Below are 18,741 nucleotides of genomic sequence, written 5' to 3'. Positions count from 1 at the left end.
GCATCCCGAGAGGTAAAGATGAAGTTTAATAATTTAACAAGATTAACTGCCATTTTAACCTGCTTACCACATAATTTTTTTGCCTAACACGGGTTCAAACATTACGAAAACAAATCTCTAAACGAACTTTCACTTCTTCATTTTACTAATTTTCGCGAGAATTTCATCTACTCATTTAAGTCATTGTGTTGTACTTCCAGAAACATCAAATGCAATAGCTAAAAAACAATTTTTGCTCATCTCAAGGTTAATGCACGGATTTCTGCTACGGTGGGAAATAGAGTGACAATACGATACTGTCGAAAGGTTATACCTGAGTAAAAGATCATTAAAATACTGCCAAGAGACCTTACAGGGGCGAGATATTAAGTAAAAGTACCATAGTTTATAATTCGCACCAACTGGATATTAAAATTATCTTCCAAAAGTACCTGAACACTTTCCTCGAACGGCGTTTCAGAACCTTGTCTCATAGTCACTGTATCAGGCGTTTTTAATTCATCTCGTTTGGTAGCATCCTCTTCAGCTTTGAGTTGACGTTCCAGCAATTCGGCTGTTTCTTCCGGTAATTTACCTCCTTCTTCACGTAATAACTCCAGCTGTTTCCGCATTTCAGTTATGCTTCTGAAAAATATACATGCAAGAGTTACAAAAAATCATATATATATATATATATATCATATTGAAAATGTCTTTAAGGAGAAATTAGTTAACATAAATGACGCTATTGTTTTTAAAGGATCTTCTGCCATGTACCTTCATATCAATGATGGAACAAAAGTTCCCACTACTTTTATGAAATTGAAACAATTCGATATGTTGAAATTATGCTCAGTCTGTTGTTGAAAAAAATATTAAAAGACTTGGAAGTTTATTAAGTCGCACATGTGAAGGAAAAAAAAGCCTGACTTCAATTGTTGTAGAGCATTATGAAATGTTTCATCCATATCAGGAGGAGACTCTACAACAGGCTGCACCAATTTTGCTCGTATTTCTCGCATACGTTCTTTACGCGCTGCAATTGCAGCTAATTTTTCGCTGCAAATAATAATAATTGTAGGCTTTATTGCAAATTCAAAAAAAAAAAAGATTAAAGAAACATGTACAGTGGTGCCCTTAGATTTGAAATTTTAATCTATTTACGTGAGACACAGATGATAGAATCATCAAACCAAATAGAAGTTTAGATATTTCCTTTAAGGAATTTCTGTTCACATAAATCTTATTGAAGTGAGACTTAAAGTCAGCATGCATGTATGGAAGAAAAAAGTTTCCAGCATAAAGTAAATGAGAACTATGAATCAGACTTAACAAGAAAATTAGATTGGGTCTAATGTTCGTTATCGAGCAGTATTACGTTCCAAAGCATTTAAAACCAAATGGTTTTATACATTTCCAGATAGTTTTTCCACTTTTCTAAATTCAATTTTTTTCAAATACGAGATTAATACCACAATCTATCACTGCTTAATCACTGTTGTGAATAAACAATAAAGGACTGCCGGTGTTTCTCATGAAAATTAAGCAGCGCAATGAAAGAAACCGTATAGATGAGTTGATTGTATCAGACTCCTTTTTCTGCAGTTGTTGTTGCTGTTGTTCACGTCCTTTCTTGCCTTTTCTCTTTTTTTTTCCCATAACTTCACCATTACCCGCTATTTCACAGGTTTTTCCTTCCATTTGTTGCTGCTGTTCAACTTCTGTTTGTTCATTTGTCTGAACCGATGGAATTCGTTCAGCTGGTGCCAAATCATTCGGTACTGGCGGTCCATCATCATCCTCCAACTCGGTGTTTTGCTGCAAGCAAAACAAATCAACCAAAATTCAGTTTTTGGAAAGTATTTCTGAAATTATAAAAGATTGCGGATTTTTCCGGAATTTATCGATAACGACATAAGTAATAGTATTTGAGATATTGGTTCTGAATATAATCTTTAAAACTCTTGAACCTTTTTTTTCCTCAAATAATCATTTAAAGAGAAAAAACAATAAACTTAGATGGAAAAATTACAAGAAATGTGCTATATATTTCCATATCTAAAGCTTTTCACATAAAATCGTAGCATTATATGAAGCTTTAAGAAGCTCAAAAATATAATTTAAAATGATAAGGATGACCTGAAATCAATCACCTTTTTCTTCGCCTGTAATTTAGCCCGTAACTTTGCTTCAGTGATCGATTTTGGTTCCGGTTGCGGTTCAACAACAATATCAGGCTCTGATGCTGAACCAGGCCCCAACTTGATACCACGGCGTTGCGCTTCACGTCGCAATCGTTCCAATGTTTTACGCTTTCTTTCCACTTGCTCTTGCTCCGATGTAACTTAAAAAGTAATCATCCTGACAAATATGAAAATTTATGACATATGCATTTAAGTGAAAATGGACATAATGCGTTATACGCAACACAGGAGAAAGTCAAGACAAAAGCGTAACAATAAATGGTCGCAAATGATCTATGACACGTTGTTGTGTGCTAGAAAGATAGTAAAGTAGATGGAGAAAAGCGGACGGCAAATGTTTCCGGTGGAAGAGTGAACTAAATTTCTGGGAAATAAGAACAACTGTTCAAAATAACTAAACCAAAATCACTTCAAAGCAATATTTTCCTAAGATTGTGGGGCGACCCAACATAATTTGCTTATTTAATGCTGCATTATTGGATATCCGCTGAGGAAGCAGTAGGAATCAAAGTTTTGGTTGATCTGATTGAAACTTCCAAACATCAGTTGCTAAACTAACTCCCATTAACAGGGTACCTTAACAGGGTACCGTTGATGGATCTAGTCGTCATTCAGTCAGTTAGTCAGTCGGTCAGTCAGTCATGCATCTAGTTCATCACTCAGTTAGTCAGTCAGTCATTCAGCCAATCAATTTATCACAGCCGAGTTTTAAAGAGTGGATATTTTTAGCTGAAATACTTCTGCTCTCTGTATCCCTTTTTCTTTTTAATTTGTCATTGTAATAAGCTCAGAGAACAAAATATTCCAAGTGTCACCGAAGAACAACTGTCAAAATTTCCGGAAAAACGTTGTCACGAAAGAAAGCCGCAATAAATATGTTACACTGCAAGACGTACATTTGTTTTACACAATCAGTAGTTAATTATCTCCTAAAAATTTAAATTATTTAACATCCGACAACAATCGTAAACTAAAGAAGGATGACGAAACAGTCTGAGGGATCTCGAGAGAGACATCAAATACTGATAAAAAAATATCAACTGCAAAAAAACCCGATTCAATTCTCGACCCAGAGTCCTCGCTTTTTCATTCCATGAGGCCTACTACTATCTTCTCAATTATGATATCCTGCTTAATTCTTCAACTATCACAGAAGATATGAAACTTCATGATATTGATTTGGAGAGTGCATGTTTTTTCAAAGCAGTAAGAAAATTATTTTGGTCAAGTTCAAAAATCAAAACCACCAATATTACTAAGGTTATTTTAATATATTGTACACTGAATCTAAAAGGAAATAGCATTAAAAACTGGATAGAAAGGAAATGAGTTAACTAGTAAGAGATACTGTGTGCTTACTAAAGCATTACTTGGGCTTCCTCGCAGATGGGAATGGATGGTAAGTTAAGGTATATCTTACAGTTGACAAAATCGATATGCTCAAGCTAACTAATAAAAATGTTCAATAAATGTCTCTAAGGAATAAGGGAGCATAGATACAGAAGGGAATTTGCAAGCGAAATGGATAAGAGGAGTAGGATGAGCCTATAGAGCTAAGCAAATGAGTAGATTTGGATAACAGATAGACAGAAGAAGATGCAATCCACGGTAGTTCTTCCTTCAGACGACAGTGAAGATGTCGTCTATTCTGCTTTCCTCCAATCTCCAATTATCTTCAAATTGAGCACCTCAGTGAATTCTCGAAAAATCATTATAAATGAATGCAAGCGCAACTATCACATGTACATTTTCATTGAAATTGGCGAGCATTTTCAAAAAACTCTTATAGACGCGAAGCTAATTTAAAAAACACATTATTCTGATGGAAAGATCCATTTCTATACAATCGGAAGATGCCACAACAGAAAACAACGGAAACAATGCTAGCCAAATAGATTCCGCCAAATAGCAGCTTTCCAAGTTACAGACAAGCAAACAAAACAGAACATACACAAACATACACGCACACATGCATACATTCGCATTTATACATAAACATTCGTACATGCTAATGTATAGACATTACTTGAAGGAGGCTGAACAATGTTTTCCTGTAATGAACTATATTTCGCCACTTTTTTCACTTCTCCTTTCCCGGCGATTCTTCCAGAGAAATGGAATTGGCACGAAATGTGGTAGGAAAGAAACATGATGCTAACACACATGAGATGTGCAAATTTTCACTCTCTTCTTCTGTATCGCAATGTCAAAGTCCTGATAAAAATTGTTTCCGACAAAATTCCTGGCAGTGATGAAAAATGTCTACGAATTTCAAAAGAATATGGAGAAATAGAATGCTTAGTACTCCAAAAAAAAATCTGATTTCAATAATTCGATATGAAAATAATAGTGGTTGAACAGTATCGAAATAAAACCAAAAAAGCGTCAAATAAGTCAAAAAGAAGTAGTTACAAGTTTGTTCGTTGACTTCAAATAAAAAAAAAAAAAACTCGTTTTCATCCCAACTCCTACGTGACAATTGTGAAACAATTAAACAACCGAGGGTAGGAAATATTTATTAGAATCAGTACTTAAAGACATCAGATCCACAAGCCACTTGTGCTTTTCTATACCCTGTTCTGTCACTACCTTAGAAAAGTGCCAGAAAAGGAATTCTTCATTGCTATGACTTTTTTATTTTGGACCAAAGAAGACTAGAATTTCAAAACTTCTCGACGACTTCCTGAATATAATTTAAAATTATAAATCAAAGTTGAAGCTGAAGCTCTACCTTTTAAACGAGCCATTTCAACTTGTTGTAGTGCCTCATCTGCTATACCTTTCTGAGTTTCCCATTTTCTTCGATGAAGTTCTTCGAGCGTAGCCTTCTGCAACATTTCAAATACGTAATGCCTCATCTGCTATACCTTTCTTATCTAAATTAATCCACATATTTTCGAACTGTTTTAGAGGACTTGTGAAGTAATGGTACTCACTATTTATTACTTGCTAGGTATATATACTGATGAAAGTCGGTGAAATTTGCTTTTATCAAATTTTAACAGCCCATCATTTATTAGAGTCGCTTGTTATTGATATACTTCATGGTTATTACCTCTCGTAAAATTCTGATCAAATAAGGAGAGGATGAATAAAGATATGAATATGATGTCTAGTAAAAACAAGGGAGAGAGTAGGTCAACTGTTTCTGTTTTCATTTCCGAATTTGTCACGCATCAGGTCGGGCATTGCCACTAACAAGTGAGCTTTGTAGAATGAAGCTTCAAAATGTATTTCAAAAACCTGTGGATCTAAAAATTAATGGATTTAAAAGTTTTGATATCTTCGTGATTCATAAAAACTTGTCCTACCAAAAAAGTTCAAAACAAAATATGAATAAAAAATCACCTTCTCACGATGCAACTGTAGTGTTTCTAGTAGCTTATCATTCATGATTGAGACGGCAACTGCTTTTCCTGTCACAACTCCTAATTTTGATAATTCACTGTTCATCTAAAAAAGGGTAATGCCATGAATTCTGCGGTAAACCATGAGCATCTAACTTCAACTTCATTGTTTTCACATACATACAAATTCACCTTAAAATAATTCAATCTTAGAGATTATCTCTACTGTCTATCTGAAGAAAGTGACCAACCTCTTCTAGATCATTATTGATTGCTTCATCAGATAACTTATCTTTCGACTCGTCACTACCCTCTTTCACAACGCTTTCATGTCCATGAGTGTTAATATCACCATCCGCCATCAATTTTTTGCCATTTCTTTCATTTTCGTGTTCCACATCCTCTGCCGCATTTTCACGTAAAATCTGAAAAGTATTTCGCATGAAAGAAATATCGTACTAGAAATTGTTAAAGCAAGTAAATACATTATTTTCTGTTATAAACTAAACAAAGCTCCAAAGTTCCTCCTTAATTTTGACAGTTAATTTGGAAAATCACAGTTTGAAAGTACTTTCAAACTCAACATCTTCTGAAGGAAAATGTATGTATATATTTAGTTGGACTAAAAACATATATACTTAAAAAAACATATATATTTTTTATCCTGGCGTCAACAGAAGCAAATTCTTTACACTATAGCTCAGAGTTAAACTTACAACAATTTTTTGCATTAGTTGCACGTACTGTTCTTCTTGTGCAGTGAGTGCATCATAGCTTGCAATCATTTTACTCATAAGCTCTTTGTTTGGAAACTATAAAATTAGCAGATGAGAAGGACAAAGTTGATAAATTATACAACCCATTTATTTATAAGGTTTAGTTTCTTTCTGGTAGGTCATTTGTGGTTGCAGACTGAAAAAAAAGAAAATGTTCCAATGCTCCGAAATGTATGAAATAATATACTAGAATTATTATCAGTACTTAATAATCTCTATACGCAAGTGACACATAAATCAATTTTTTTAAGATTAATTCAAATTCACCTCTCCTTCTTTCGCACTTTCTTTGAGTCCACGTAATGTGAATAGAATACGTTGCTTGTTTTCACGGATGCTTTCCAATCTATTCATTATATGCTTCTGATGTGACGGCTACAAATTTTCCTTTTCATCGTAATTTTTCACTTCTTATTTTACTATTTTAAGATGGCATTTAAAACAGAGGCCATTTAAAACAATATCAAGAGGCCATTTAAAAAAGGGCATTTAAAACAATATCAAGTATCGATGGCCAAATACTTGTATAACGTGAAAGAGTTGTGTCAAACAATAAGCTTATGCTTCGATAACGTCTACGACAAATTCAATATAAAGAAGTCAACACAATAAACTCTGCAAAGAAAACCATGTGGTCATCGGTCTGTACGGATTACCTAGTTTATGCTTACTAATTTAGTTTTGATATCGTCTTAATTTTAGCTTCTCAGATAAAATCCCTCAAATCGAAATGAACCTTACTAAATTATCCGACATGTCTGATTCCATTTGAGCATAATTTACGTCAGCAGATGAAATGGACAAAAGTGACGTAGGTGACGGTTGTGGCGGCCTATCTTCAACTGTTATTTCTACAGGAAATTGCTGTTCTGCTGGTGATTCTGGGATTGATTCTGAAACCGGATCTGTCTTCTCCATATTTTCCAACAGAAAACGGTACTTTTGGGTAACTGCGATGTAATGTTCAACAATCTTCAAATGATATCTCTCCTGTTTTCCACTTGCTCGTATTTACCTGAAATGTTGTACAACAGCAATTAAAAAATAAATGGTCACACATTTTCTAGAAAATCAAATCACGCAAAGTAATCGATAATTCTGAAAAGATTAAAATTAGTTGAAATTTTAACTATAACAAGATTCCTTTCATATGAAACTCCAGTTGCTATAAGTGGACTTCACTGAAAATTATCTTATATGTCAGCGATCCCTAAGAATGCTTCATTTACTCTAGTTACAAGTCTAGCTGCATGTTAAATTAACATAATCATTAACAAGGTGATCGGAAGTTTCCACTGAATATATAAAACGTACATATGACAATGAAATAGCACTTGCCTGAAAATCAAACACGACTATTCCGCCTCGCGTCAATGGAACAACTAATCCGAACTGCTTATTAAATACAATAAGAACCAATCGACCAGCTACAACCCTTACGTAATCCCGCATATTCGTTATCACGAAATACGTATATTGCAAAGCGTAGTTGACTAATCATTAAACACGGGCCGTGTTTCCCCTGCTCTTTATTGCTCCGTTTAGTCATCGGGTGGGTCGTGTGGAATCTGTTGTTCAGGAATTGAAATATTGGTGAAAACTGTCCTCAGTACACTAGGCCACATAAGGTAAAGGTCAAAGAATGGATAAGCCACATTTAGAAAGGCACTAAGTGAATCAAATAGAAGTATGAAATGACACTGGATGAAAGGAATTCTGGAGGCACTGTTATGACATAGTTTGAGGTGATCCTGTACCATTTAATCTCCTTCCCTCTCATGCAAGTCGTCGAAATTCTCTTTTCTATACAATTGTCTGTCTTGCTTCACTACCCCTTCCAGTCGGCCTTAGGTGTTGTCATTTGGCCATATTTAAGCTTTTACCAACCTCTTCCGGTCGTTCGTTATCTCATTTCCCGAGGGTACTCGTTCAGACTGTAAATTATCCTTGATCCGGCTCGAGTTCTGTTCTCGACCTCTGTTTACTTTCTCGAGTGCCCTATGCCTACTTAAACATACCATTTGTCCAAGTGCAATTGCTGGCCAACTATACTGTCACTGTCACGGTGAAATTATTGCTTGTTTGAAATTTTGAAAAAAATGAAAAGCAATCCAATATTGCGGAAGAAATTTGAATTAACTGAAGGAAAAAGTGTAAAAACTAAACAAAAATAAAATCAAAAAGGACGAACTATACTGTATCCTGATTTGGGTCATTAAGTTGTGGTCACATATCATATTTAAATGCCCGCTACCCCGTATCCTAACTGACCAGTCATAAGTGAGTGGAAAAGATGCATGGTGGTGATATGTTAACAAATCGGTGATATTTGAATCTTTCTCTGCAATAACACTTTCATCTCTCCACTTAATTAATTTGGATGTCATCAATCTCTGGCAACAGTTAGACAAACTATAGTTGGAATAAAGGTTGAGAATCTCATGAGAATACTGAAAGTATTTCATTTGGTAGGAATACTATCGTGAAGATGACAGAAAGTGACTTATCGGCCACAATAATGGTGTAATCGAAAATCTTCTCTTCCAAGAGATTTGCAGCAAAAAATGAAGTAAGACAAAATACATAAAGGATTTTGCATAATCGGTCACTCGCTTCAGCTGGACAGTAGAAAGTTTGTAACATATTCTTCAGCATATCACCAATTTTCCCATAATGGCATACTGAAGTATTCCTGGAATGTATTACATTTTAATACAAATCAAAGGTACTAGCTTCAGGGTATAAGCTGGTGTAATACTAATGAAGCTAACTCTTACAGTCGATATAAGCATCTTTATTTCATTAGAATTAATCATCCAACATTTAATGCTGCAATCCATTAGTACGCACTGACAAGCACTGATTTCAGCTTTTTTTCCTCACATTCCAATGCCGAAATTTTCTATGACTCAGCTCAAGACATACAAATTGTCATTCTCTGATCTGGTTGAAAAAATAGCCTAAAGCTTAAAACTTAGGCTTATAAATAAATAGGCTAAAATTCATAGATGTAACATATTTATAGAACAAGAAATAGGAGCAATGTTTCGAGATGTAAGAAACAAGTAAACTAATGGTTAATTCTCCTTTGTATCATTTGTACCTTTTGATCATCACGGAGGTGTCCAGCTGTTTGCCAAAGTCAATCAATTCTTCCTCATACCGATTCATTCTTTCTCAAATACCAATCGCTAAAACTATTTTTTTTTTTTGTTGAACTTCTAAAGACAGGATTGCTTTTGAAAATGCATTTTCAAACGTTTTTAATACATTAAAAGCTGTAATTTTTTCATTTAATGTTGTTAAGGTGAAAGGTAAAACTTTTTTAAATCAAAAATTACAATTACTTGTCATAAGTGATGTGAAATTTGTAATGATGAGATATGATATAATTTCAGTTCAGAGTTAAATTACCAATGGAATACTTTTTATAAATTACAGAAGAATTGGAACTTTCCAATCAAATGTTATGAATGCATGCTGAATGCAAAGAAGGAAAGATGATATCGGTTGTATCTAATCGATTTCTATTACTTATAAAGTTATGCAAATTGATGGAATTATATTACGTAAAAGTTATGAGTGCATTTAGATGGGCTTATTGTGGAATATTAGTCATTTGTGTGTGTCGGTCGTGCATCAGCGGCATGAGAACTAGTCGGAAAGCTGTTGAAAAAAGGTTTTTGCAATGTTTGTTTTATTAAATTTCAATTTTTAAACTTCATATTTTAATATCTGCAGAAATGTTAACAATGAAATGGCTGTACAAAGTGTAAATGCAAAAGCTATGGAAGTATCTGATACAAGTCAACAATCTGTTTCGAAAGTTCTTTCCTCAACACAAAAGTCTGACTCTGAAAAAACACAATCCATGGAAGAATTGGAGTCGAAAACGATGCACTTAACAGAAATATCTTCTAAAGCTGAAGAATTCTCAAAAAAGCCTAGCAAACATGGTTTGGAAACTCTCGAGAAAGACAAATCAATTACTTGTGTAGAAGAGAAGTTCGATAACGAGAAATTTAGGGATGATAAATTAAATCCAATAAAACATCATATTCCAACGAAGTCATCAATGCGTATCACTGTCCATCGAGGTAACAGACAATCGTTAATTAGGATCATTAGATTATCGTTTCGTTTATTCTATTACATATCATTATAATGCATAAATCTATCCTGTTAGATTATCGTTTTTATTTCTTTGACAGGACCAAAAAGCTGGCAAAATGGAGTAATAAGCATAAGACTGATAGATGATTAGGATGGCTTCAAATTTTTATCACTGTCTACTGTATGGCAATGAATTACTTGGTATTTTGAATAACGGCATATCAATTCATTTAAAGATCTTCCCGATTTTACGCGGGAAGAAACGGCGTCATCATTCACTAAACAGAATGATCCGAAACCAATTGCATATAATCTTTCAAAACGGAAAGTGAAGACAGCGGAACCATTAAAAACGGAAAAAATTAGTTATAGAGGGGAAAATAATCGATTGTCACAGCATCAAAATTCTGGTAAGTAGTGCGAAAAAATTTTGCAATAATCAGCTAAAACTATAGTCTGTCTATTACGAGAGGTTTTAAGTAATGTGTTTTCATTCAGTATCTACCGGAACGGAATAATAGAATTTATTTCGGCAACAATATCTTTACTTTACTTCATCATCATTTACATGCTTTATTGTCCGTTGCAAAAATCATATCAGTGCTATATCCACAACGTATTGAAGTATTGAAGTATGAGTTCAGTCTTATCACTTTATACGAGATCATTGTCAAAATAAAATTTGAATTATTAAGATAGCTTCTTAATCATATGTTTAATATCGTATAACAAATACCACTACAGAAAAAGGTACTGTGCAATACTTCTTTCCAAGTTGTTTGGAGTATACATTCTTACGCCTAATTGCTCTTGTCCTTCTATTTTGCGCTTGGATTATTGTATATGCATTTCCTTGTTTACAATTTACTTATCATATACCTGTAGTCAAAGGAGGTTTTCATTCTTCTTGTTAATGCATTTTTACTTATCTCATTTTCGTTTTTTTTTTTTTTCTTTCAAACCATCCTATTTGATGTTTATCTTCTATCTTAAAGTCAATATCCTCTAACATTGTCTTATAGAAATGATTAAATCAATCGCAGAAAAGATTCCAATGAATAAAACTTGTCGATTAACACCACATTGGTGGAATGATCAGGAAGCATTCGTTGGAAATATTATAGAAACTACTCGTTATTTCCAAGCATTAAATTTATCAATGAATCAAACTGAACAACGTTTTGAAATTTTTGAAGATGAAAATACTGTTAAAATATTGAAACCATTTAATGGACAAATGTAAGTATTTTTCCAATCCAACCTATTTAAGATAGATTTTACTTTTTGTTTCAGCTAGTACTAAATTTCCTCTGTGACTTTTCAATCTCATTGTGATATAAATGTGATAACGAATGATAAAAAAAAAAGTAATCGTCACGGGAATATTACGCAAATCAAACAAATTAAACAGATATGAAGCAAAAAAGTGGAGAGGCTTAGAGCGGTTATATTGAAGCTGAACAGCTGCTAAGTTATTACTGAGGAGCGGAAAAACATTTACATTTTGTTCATTTGATAGAAGAAGCCCAATTTTGTCATACTGTATGAATCGAAACATCGATGTATCTAAGGGATGGGTTGAGTAATTTTAGATTTGTCATATTTGGTTGTGTTGTTTTGGCATTTCCCATCTTATTATTGCTGATGTTCTTGCGTTGTATGTCTGAAGAGGAAGATTTGATGGAAGAAGCAATGTTTGATCTAGTTGAAATTTCCATTTTCTGTGTTTTTTCTGTCATTGAGGTAAACTTTTACGAATATCTGCAGGCCATCCACAATGTGTCTTGGCTTCTTTTAAAGAACTACTTGTGATCCATTCCTGTTTGTGACACCATATGATCTGAATTACAGATATCAGAAAGTTGTACTACTATGGTTTTACTTTAAGTGAAATTTACAGTTTTATATGTCATCAGGAGCAGAAATTCGAACTATCATGGATTCAGTGTGTGTCAGATATTTAGAACATATTAGAATCAATAGATTCTTGGTACGTACTGTAATTTATAAATTACTAGTGAAGGGGAAATATTTCTTCATAATTCCGGATTCGAATCTCTTGCATCGATTGGGTCTAAACTATGAATTTATGCTTACAGTTTATTTGTTCCCTTTAGTGTAGGAAGTTAAAATTTTAGAAAGAACAGGTATATAATATATGCATTGACGTGAAGATTGAAGCATACGGCTTTCTCGTATCCGGTTGTATATTTTTATTTCTTGTTTTCCTGTTCGCTGTTGATCTGATTATACTACTGAAGGTTTATTTCACTTTTTTTTTTCTCTTCTTCACTGACAATCAAAGTGAAAAAAAGGTCACAATTGACGTTCATCATAATTCATAACAAATTATGATCTACATCTATGAATTATTTGATAAACTACGAATGTTTAATTAAGAATGCAGAAGAGGTTGAATCACGGAAGTATTTGCAAATGGCAGCTTGTCTTCACTATGACAGACCTTTAAAATGTATGACAAAGTCAGTACTGGAAGGTGTTTTTGTCGAATCTACGCCATTCAGTTAGTGATATAACTTTTAGAATTTCTTTTATAATTTCATCAGGTTTATTTTATCCACTAGCATTTCATATTTCTTGTTAAATATTAAAAGAAATTTTTCTCATTCCGTTAAAAGGCTACAGAGCACATTTAAATTATATCTGTTAAAAAATAGTTAATACCGCTAATAATATTTCAAAATGAAGAGGAAAAATTGCCAGGAAATACTATTTTCAGGAAAAAAATGAACAATGAAGCCGAATATTAATAAAAAATAACTGCTCTATCATTGTTACAGCTAATTTTTCTTGTTATTGAAATCATTTTAAAATAAATGAACCAATGAATTTCGCTTATGCCATTTATATACCAAAACTATACAGGAAGGCTCATTTTTATTCACTTCTATTGTTTATGTTGTAAAAGTGACCTTAATATAATTATCTCTCTTATCAGTTCGTATCGGGAAGGATAAGGAATTTATAATATACTGAAGTGAAGTTACTGGAATCAAATCAAAAATGTTAGAAATGGAACAAACGTCTTCCTCGACCTTATTCTGTTTTGCAAATAGTAGGTCAAAATAGGCTAACAGCTTTATTGAATTCCTTAATAGTCGAAATGAAATACACTGTCATCTGATAAAAGAGAGTGATTCTCCAATTGACAAAGAGATGTCTTCTTCATATGACAAAGGATTTTGTTTTGTAGCTATTTTTCTGAGAAACAACGTCGAAACGTCAGATATCCAGAATAAATGCGTAAAATAAACATTTGCATTTGTAAGCTGTGGACCTATTTAGAGTAGTTCTCAATGACCATACTTTATCAGTAACTATTCGATCTTCCGGATTACTCCAACTGTAACTCATCAGAGTGGAAAGTCATTGCCCGCGTAGTACATTATCAATGGTACACGTACTGAGTGGAATCTCGACGTACGCTTGAACTGCGTCAGTTCGACGTTAACTTCCTTATTAAATGACTTTTAACTGATTAACTGAACCCAACAAAGTTGTGACACTTCCAACAACGCACAGTGTTGGCCAACCGGAAAGTACCGGTCGGTCTGAAAGAAGCGATGGAGAAGAAGTGTTTGGGAGGTGGGATCGAGGTTTTGCTGCTTTATGGTAACATAGATTTGTAGCCAATTACCTAATTCTCATTACTCTGAACTTGACTACTCTTCCATAAACACATCAATTGTTTAGTCATGTACTTCACTTCAGTCGTTCTAAGCATTTGGGCTGTCGATGGGATCGTCCATTTCTGACATAGTTATATGACTATTCATTCTGATCGTACACTATCCGTTTTAATTTCCAGATCATTTCTTGATTGGCCAGGAAAATGGAACGATTTCCGGAGCGAGGTCGCGAAGCTATTGCCAGTGTTCCAGTTGTTGCTAGCACGTCGCCATCAAGTTCGAGTTATCAATGCAAGGTTATAATTCACTCAACTTTTTTCTTCGTTTTTTGTTCGATTCTTTAACAGGTAGTATCAGCGTTCTTTTAATCTAACTTATCAAATATAAAAATATAAACTACGATACATGGATGAATGAATGTGAAGAGTGATTTGTTGAAGGAATGTATATTATATGGAAGCGTGCTAAAGGAGCATGAGGAGAAACTTCTGCAACGATTACGTGGTCTCTGCGACCCGGGACAACATTCATTCAATGAACATGAAATGGTTTTTAGCCTTAGTATGTTAATTTAAGTTACTTTTGCACGTGATTCTTGGCGTTGGATGATATAGTCCGAAATTAGAGTTAGTCTGGCTTTCTTTTTTTTTCTGATGGCTATATGTATAACATATCAATATGTCGGTAAAAATAAAGCATTGGGGAAGGTAAATCTGCCCCTCATCTGTTTGGTATAGTGGAAGAAATTTTTACCACAACAGTATCGTGTCAATGACACAATTCTTTATCCTCTTCATCTTCAATTACATGTCACCTTTTCCAGAAACAGGCCAAGATCCTGACGTAACAGTTCGCTTAAGGCGAAAATTTGGCGGACCAGATGCAAACAGTTTTCAGTGGCATTTCCGATATATGGGAGCAGCGGAACCAGATGTTCACTGTCCTACCATTATACGAAAATCCATTGATTCACTGATTTATTCTAGTAATATGATGGAATTTGTAAAAACATTAGGACTGAGGTGAATCTGAGTTTTTACATCTTCCTATATTTTTATTTTATGCTAGATTTCCAAAAGTCAGACATGCCTTCCGAAACTTGATATGCCAACCAATATTTACTTTGCAGTATTTGCTGCGTTGTTAGACGTATGCAGTGTGAAGTCATCACGGAAATTTCTTTTCTTTTTTTTGAAGATCCTCATATTCTCTTAAAAATCAAGTCAGGGTTTTTTCTTATGATTTACTTTCAGGATGGATTATGAATACCTTACAAAAGGATATCTATTTACAAAAGGACATATAAAGGTGAATGTTGTTGTTGATTGATTGAAGGAATTTATTATTCCCATATTCCCATCATGTTCGATAAAAATATCTTTCCAACTTTGCCATTCTGACTGCTAAAAAGCTTTATTAGGATCAAATTTCAGATTATCATTAACAACATTACACGAACCGAGAAAATAGGAACTTATGATCCTAATGTTTTGAAACCATTATCGGATTCCTTATTAATCGAAATGAGCACTGCTCTACCAGATACTAAAGAGTATATGACAACAGCCAAAGCACTTCGCTCATTTGCGGATCAGCTCAGCCCGTAAGATGCATTTGTTTTTCTACTCTCAATCAAAAAGATCTCCCAAAAACTAATCCACCGGTTTTATTCTGTTCAACAATTTTATTTGTTTGCATCCGGTAAAAGTAATTCTTATTCCGAATCTTGTTGAAGAACAACAGTGGTGCCTAGTACTATTTAACGAATAATATAATAATAGTAGTCGAGGGAGGGAGAGGGGGCTTTCCTTGAACTCCGCTGCGTTAACTTTCCTCTGATTAATATATGCGCGATTCTAACAGATTTATTCCATCTGCAGTTGCTTCAAATTTTTTCTTCCCGGTTCCTTTTATATTTCCATCCCTTCCTCGACTTCTGAGACACTGAGTTGTTAAACTAGAGCGACAAAAAACAGAACCGTCAAATGAATCACATGGACATTTTTTTTTAGGATTTGCGATATGCAGAAGGTGGAATATTGGAGACGATTGCAATAATATCTGAATTGTTTTTTCTATGTTTGTAATTAAAATAAACACCAGAAAATGTTTTTTTAAAAACTAGAAAGAAGGAAATGAAATCCCTTAGAAGCATGCGAACCAATACCTTCTTTAGGAACTCTCGGAAATCCAATGAGGGCTGGATCTGCTTATCTTGTGGAACTGAGAATCAAATTCTAAGAGACAAGATCTCGAAATAATCTTTCTTTGCAAAATATCAGAGCAACAAGTCAAATGAATTATATGGGTAAAATACGGGAAAAAACAAAATACGAAAAGATTAAGCAAATAACTGCGCATCTGGACAGTAGCAAAAAAATATGGTGTCGAGGCCATTAAAACAGTCAACAAGCCGAAAATCTGATTTTATTACAGTTCTTGGCACTTATCAAGCAAACATTCGATGTGCTGGGATTTACTAGTCAAAAGATAGCTAGGGACGAATAAGGTGTCAAAAGATAGCTAGGGACGAATAATAACTTCAGGCAACAAAGCCAGATATTACACCAGGACTTTGTCAAGCGAAGTTCCTAGGCCATAACGCCACCTCAATCGCTATTTAGAGCAGCTAACATCTTCACAACTCAGATAATTTCTACAAAAAGCGTAAACAAATGTGACATGAACTAACTCAATCGGAGTCGGAATCGATTGCTGCTCGTCTCCTATCGAACTATAAGGAAATTGAGAATTTTCGGCAGTCTTTGGAAATTTTTTTTGGAAATTTTCTACTGAAGTTCGCAAAGTCTCCGTTTAGAAAATGTATGAGAATACACATACCTTAACAGTTGTTGTTTGTCGAGTATTTTCTGAAAAACGACTCAGCAACTGCCTCAACGTCTCGTCATCCATTTTACCCACTATCTGCCCTCTTCTGAATAGAATACACATAGCTGAGATCATTTAAAATTAGTGCTTCTTGAAGAAATGGAAGACTGACACTAACAACTGATAAAGAACGACTTGTCGACTACTCTATAACGAATCAGGAATGCATTACTATCAGAAAAGATCACAGAATTATTCTGATATTTGAGTTCCGGTGGATGAACTAAACAAGGCCACTTTCATAGGCTTAGGAGACATTACCAAGTCAACTTCTTGTATCAACGAATGTACAAATCTTGAAGCAATGGAGAAGATTCAAGAGTCGCAGTTTCCATCTTATTTTTCAAGTTTCACGAACATGAAAGATGAGATGAAATAAAATTGCAATTCTTGAACCTGCTTGTGTGGCAGTATCACAGATGTGGGAAGAAGTGACTTGGGATAGCTTTCCGTACTAAAAAAAAGCTGTAGCTAGAACATCCTACCTTGCCATTTGTACCATCATATTTTCCACCATCCTGGCTTTCTCTGGTTTTGCTGCAGATAAATTGCTCAATCGAGCCATTGCATTTTGATCAAGAACCTACAATTCAAGAAATATTAGGTGTAACAAGTTGCTTACTTGATTGAAAATCATAATGGATGCCTGAAATCCAAAAAGCATCTTAGAACAAACAGTATAATGACAATGTTCAACGATCTTCGCATGGGTAATTTCCGAGTTATGTTAACAATAACAACAACAACAACAACAGCAACAATGATAGCAGAGCCAATTGCTTCGGCTGAATCCAACGAGATAAAACAGATGAAAAAGTGGCAAACCTGTGAAAGGATGGCATTCTTCATGTTTTCCTCCCGTTCAGCAGCTTCTTTTGCTTTTTCAGCCTGTGCATTTCCTACTCCACCACCCATTTTCTCCTAAAAATAAAATATAATTGCTGGAAGTTGTTTACCAGCAATTGCTAATATACATAAATTTGGGAATATTTTAACTTGTAAAATAACGAAAATAATTTAATAAATGAAACTTGCTAAGAGATGTTTTTATCATTTGGAATGTTATTGAAGAGTTTTTATGGAATTTCCAATTGTCTTATTTTATGATAAGAAGAATAAGAAAGATATCGAATGTGGTAACAGATACTTTACCTCTTGCAACTTTTTAATGCTATCATCGGCCATTTTCTTGATAAGCTCCAAGTACCTACAAAGAAAACACTTTTCTCATGAGTGGTACCAACACAAGTTATCATCATATCTGATAATTAGCAATGCAACAGCGGAACAAGCAACTGTCATAAGAACCTTATTAATAACCTGAATGACCTGAATCTAACAACTTAGCCACATATCACCACATACTAAGTTATACTATTCTAGCTTTTCCTTACACAACATATATGAATGTATACGAAAGATATATGTATATATGATCAAGAATATAACAGAAAATGAGAATTAGTAATTTCATCTTCTCATCAGCCCACCGCTTCATTACACTAGTACAAGCCCTGAGATAGCCGGGTCAAAAGGTTAGCTAAAGCCATCCACATCACTGAGTAAGCCGTAACCCTACCGTCAACAATCGGTAGAAAGTAGCAACTCGGGCATTGCTCCAGTACTAATCACTTTGAAAAATGTGATGGATTTGATGTCTCGTGAATTTCAAATTCACTTCTGAATCTAACATGTGTAAGTACCAATTGTTGGGAAAAAATCGAAGTAATATATCGAAATAACTAAAGTATTTTGTCAATATCTTGCACTAATTAAAGTAAAC

General features: G+C 34.2%; 5 protein-coding genes across 5 annotated transcripts in view; 2 read left to right on the top strand and 3 right to left on the bottom strand.

The window, feature by feature from the left end:
* LOAG_17521 (hypothetical protein) overlaps window positions 1-7,770 on the bottom strand; it is a 19,973-nt gene extending 12,203 nt beyond the window's left edge. The window contains exons 1-11 of the mRNA XM_020450182.1: window positions 7,645-7,770; window positions 7,048-7,321; window positions 6,574-6,681; window positions 6,247-6,342; window positions 5,782-5,955; window positions 5,532-5,636; window positions 4,915-5,011; window positions 2,133-2,323; window positions 1,544-1,797; window positions 910-1,038; window positions 432-624 (exon numbers count right to left, since the gene is read on the bottom strand). Coding sequence (XP_020306166.1) covers window positions 432-624; window positions 910-1,038; window positions 1,544-1,797; window positions 2,133-2,323; window positions 4,915-5,011; window positions 5,532-5,636; window positions 5,782-5,955; window positions 6,247-6,342; window positions 6,574-6,681; window positions 7,048-7,224 — 1,524 coding nt within the window. The 5' untranslated portion in view covers window positions 7,225-7,321; window positions 7,645-7,770. The remainder of the gene's footprint in view (window positions 1-431; window positions 625-909; window positions 1,039-1,543; window positions 1,798-2,132; window positions 2,324-4,914; window positions 5,012-5,531; window positions 5,637-5,781; window positions 5,956-6,246; window positions 6,343-6,573; window positions 6,682-7,047; window positions 7,322-7,644) is intronic.
* A 77-nt stretch (window positions 7,771-7,847) lies between these two features.
* LOAG_05990 (hypothetical protein) lies at window positions 7,848-9,477 on the bottom strand (the record flags this gene model as incomplete). Its single annotated transcript, XM_003141526.1, has 4 exons — window positions 7,848-7,974; window positions 8,194-8,357; window positions 8,785-8,998; window positions 9,410-9,477. 4 exons carry the CDS (start codon window positions 9,475-9,477, stop codon window positions 7,848-7,850), a joined length of 573 nt encoding a protein of 190 aa, XP_003141574.1.
* Window positions 9,478-10,063: 586 nt separating this feature from the next.
* LOAG_05989 (hypothetical protein) lies at window positions 10,064-11,662 on the top strand (the record flags this gene model as incomplete). The annotated part of the gene is made up of 3 exons (XM_003141525.1): window positions 10,064-10,403; window positions 10,656-10,829; window positions 11,442-11,662. The coding sequence occupies 3 exons, from the start codon at window positions 10,064-10,066 to the stop codon at window positions 11,660-11,662; spliced, it is 735 nt and encodes a 244-aa protein (XP_003141573.1).
* A 2,610-nt stretch (window positions 11,663-14,272) lies between these two features.
* LOAG_05988 (mediator protein 18) lies at window positions 14,273-16,127 on the top strand (the record flags this gene model as incomplete). The annotated part of the gene is made up of 6 exons (XM_020447035.1): window positions 14,273-14,365; window positions 14,510-14,630; window positions 14,893-15,091; window positions 15,323-15,377; window positions 15,503-15,672; window positions 16,082-16,127. The coding sequence occupies 6 exons, from the start codon at window positions 14,273-14,275 to the stop codon at window positions 16,125-16,127; spliced, it is 684 nt and encodes a 227-aa protein (XP_020302692.1).
* A 634-nt stretch (window positions 16,128-16,761) lies between these two features.
* On the bottom strand, window positions 16,762-18,209 carry LOAG_05987 (hypothetical protein; the record flags this gene model as incomplete). The annotated part of the gene is made up of 5 exons (XM_003141523.2): window positions 18,111-18,209; window positions 17,784-17,879; window positions 17,444-17,541; window positions 16,911-17,004; window positions 16,762-16,803 (listed from the first exon to the last, which is right to left on the bottom strand). The coding sequence occupies exons 1-5, from the start codon at window positions 18,141-18,143 to the stop codon at window positions 16,762-16,764; spliced, it is 363 nt and encodes a 120-aa protein (XP_003141571.1). The 5' UTR covers window positions 18,144-18,209.
* Between the last annotated feature and the right edge of the window lie 532 nt (window positions 18,210-18,741).

This window comes from Loa loa, assembly GCF_000183805.2.
Source record: "Loa loa unplaced genomic scaffold supercont3.87, whole genome shotgun sequence".
In the NCBI taxonomy this organism is placed as follows: Eukaryota; Metazoa; Nematoda; class Chromadorea; order Rhabditida; family Onchocercidae; genus Loa; species Loa loa.
This window is presented reverse-complemented; position numbering and strand designations above follow the sequence as displayed.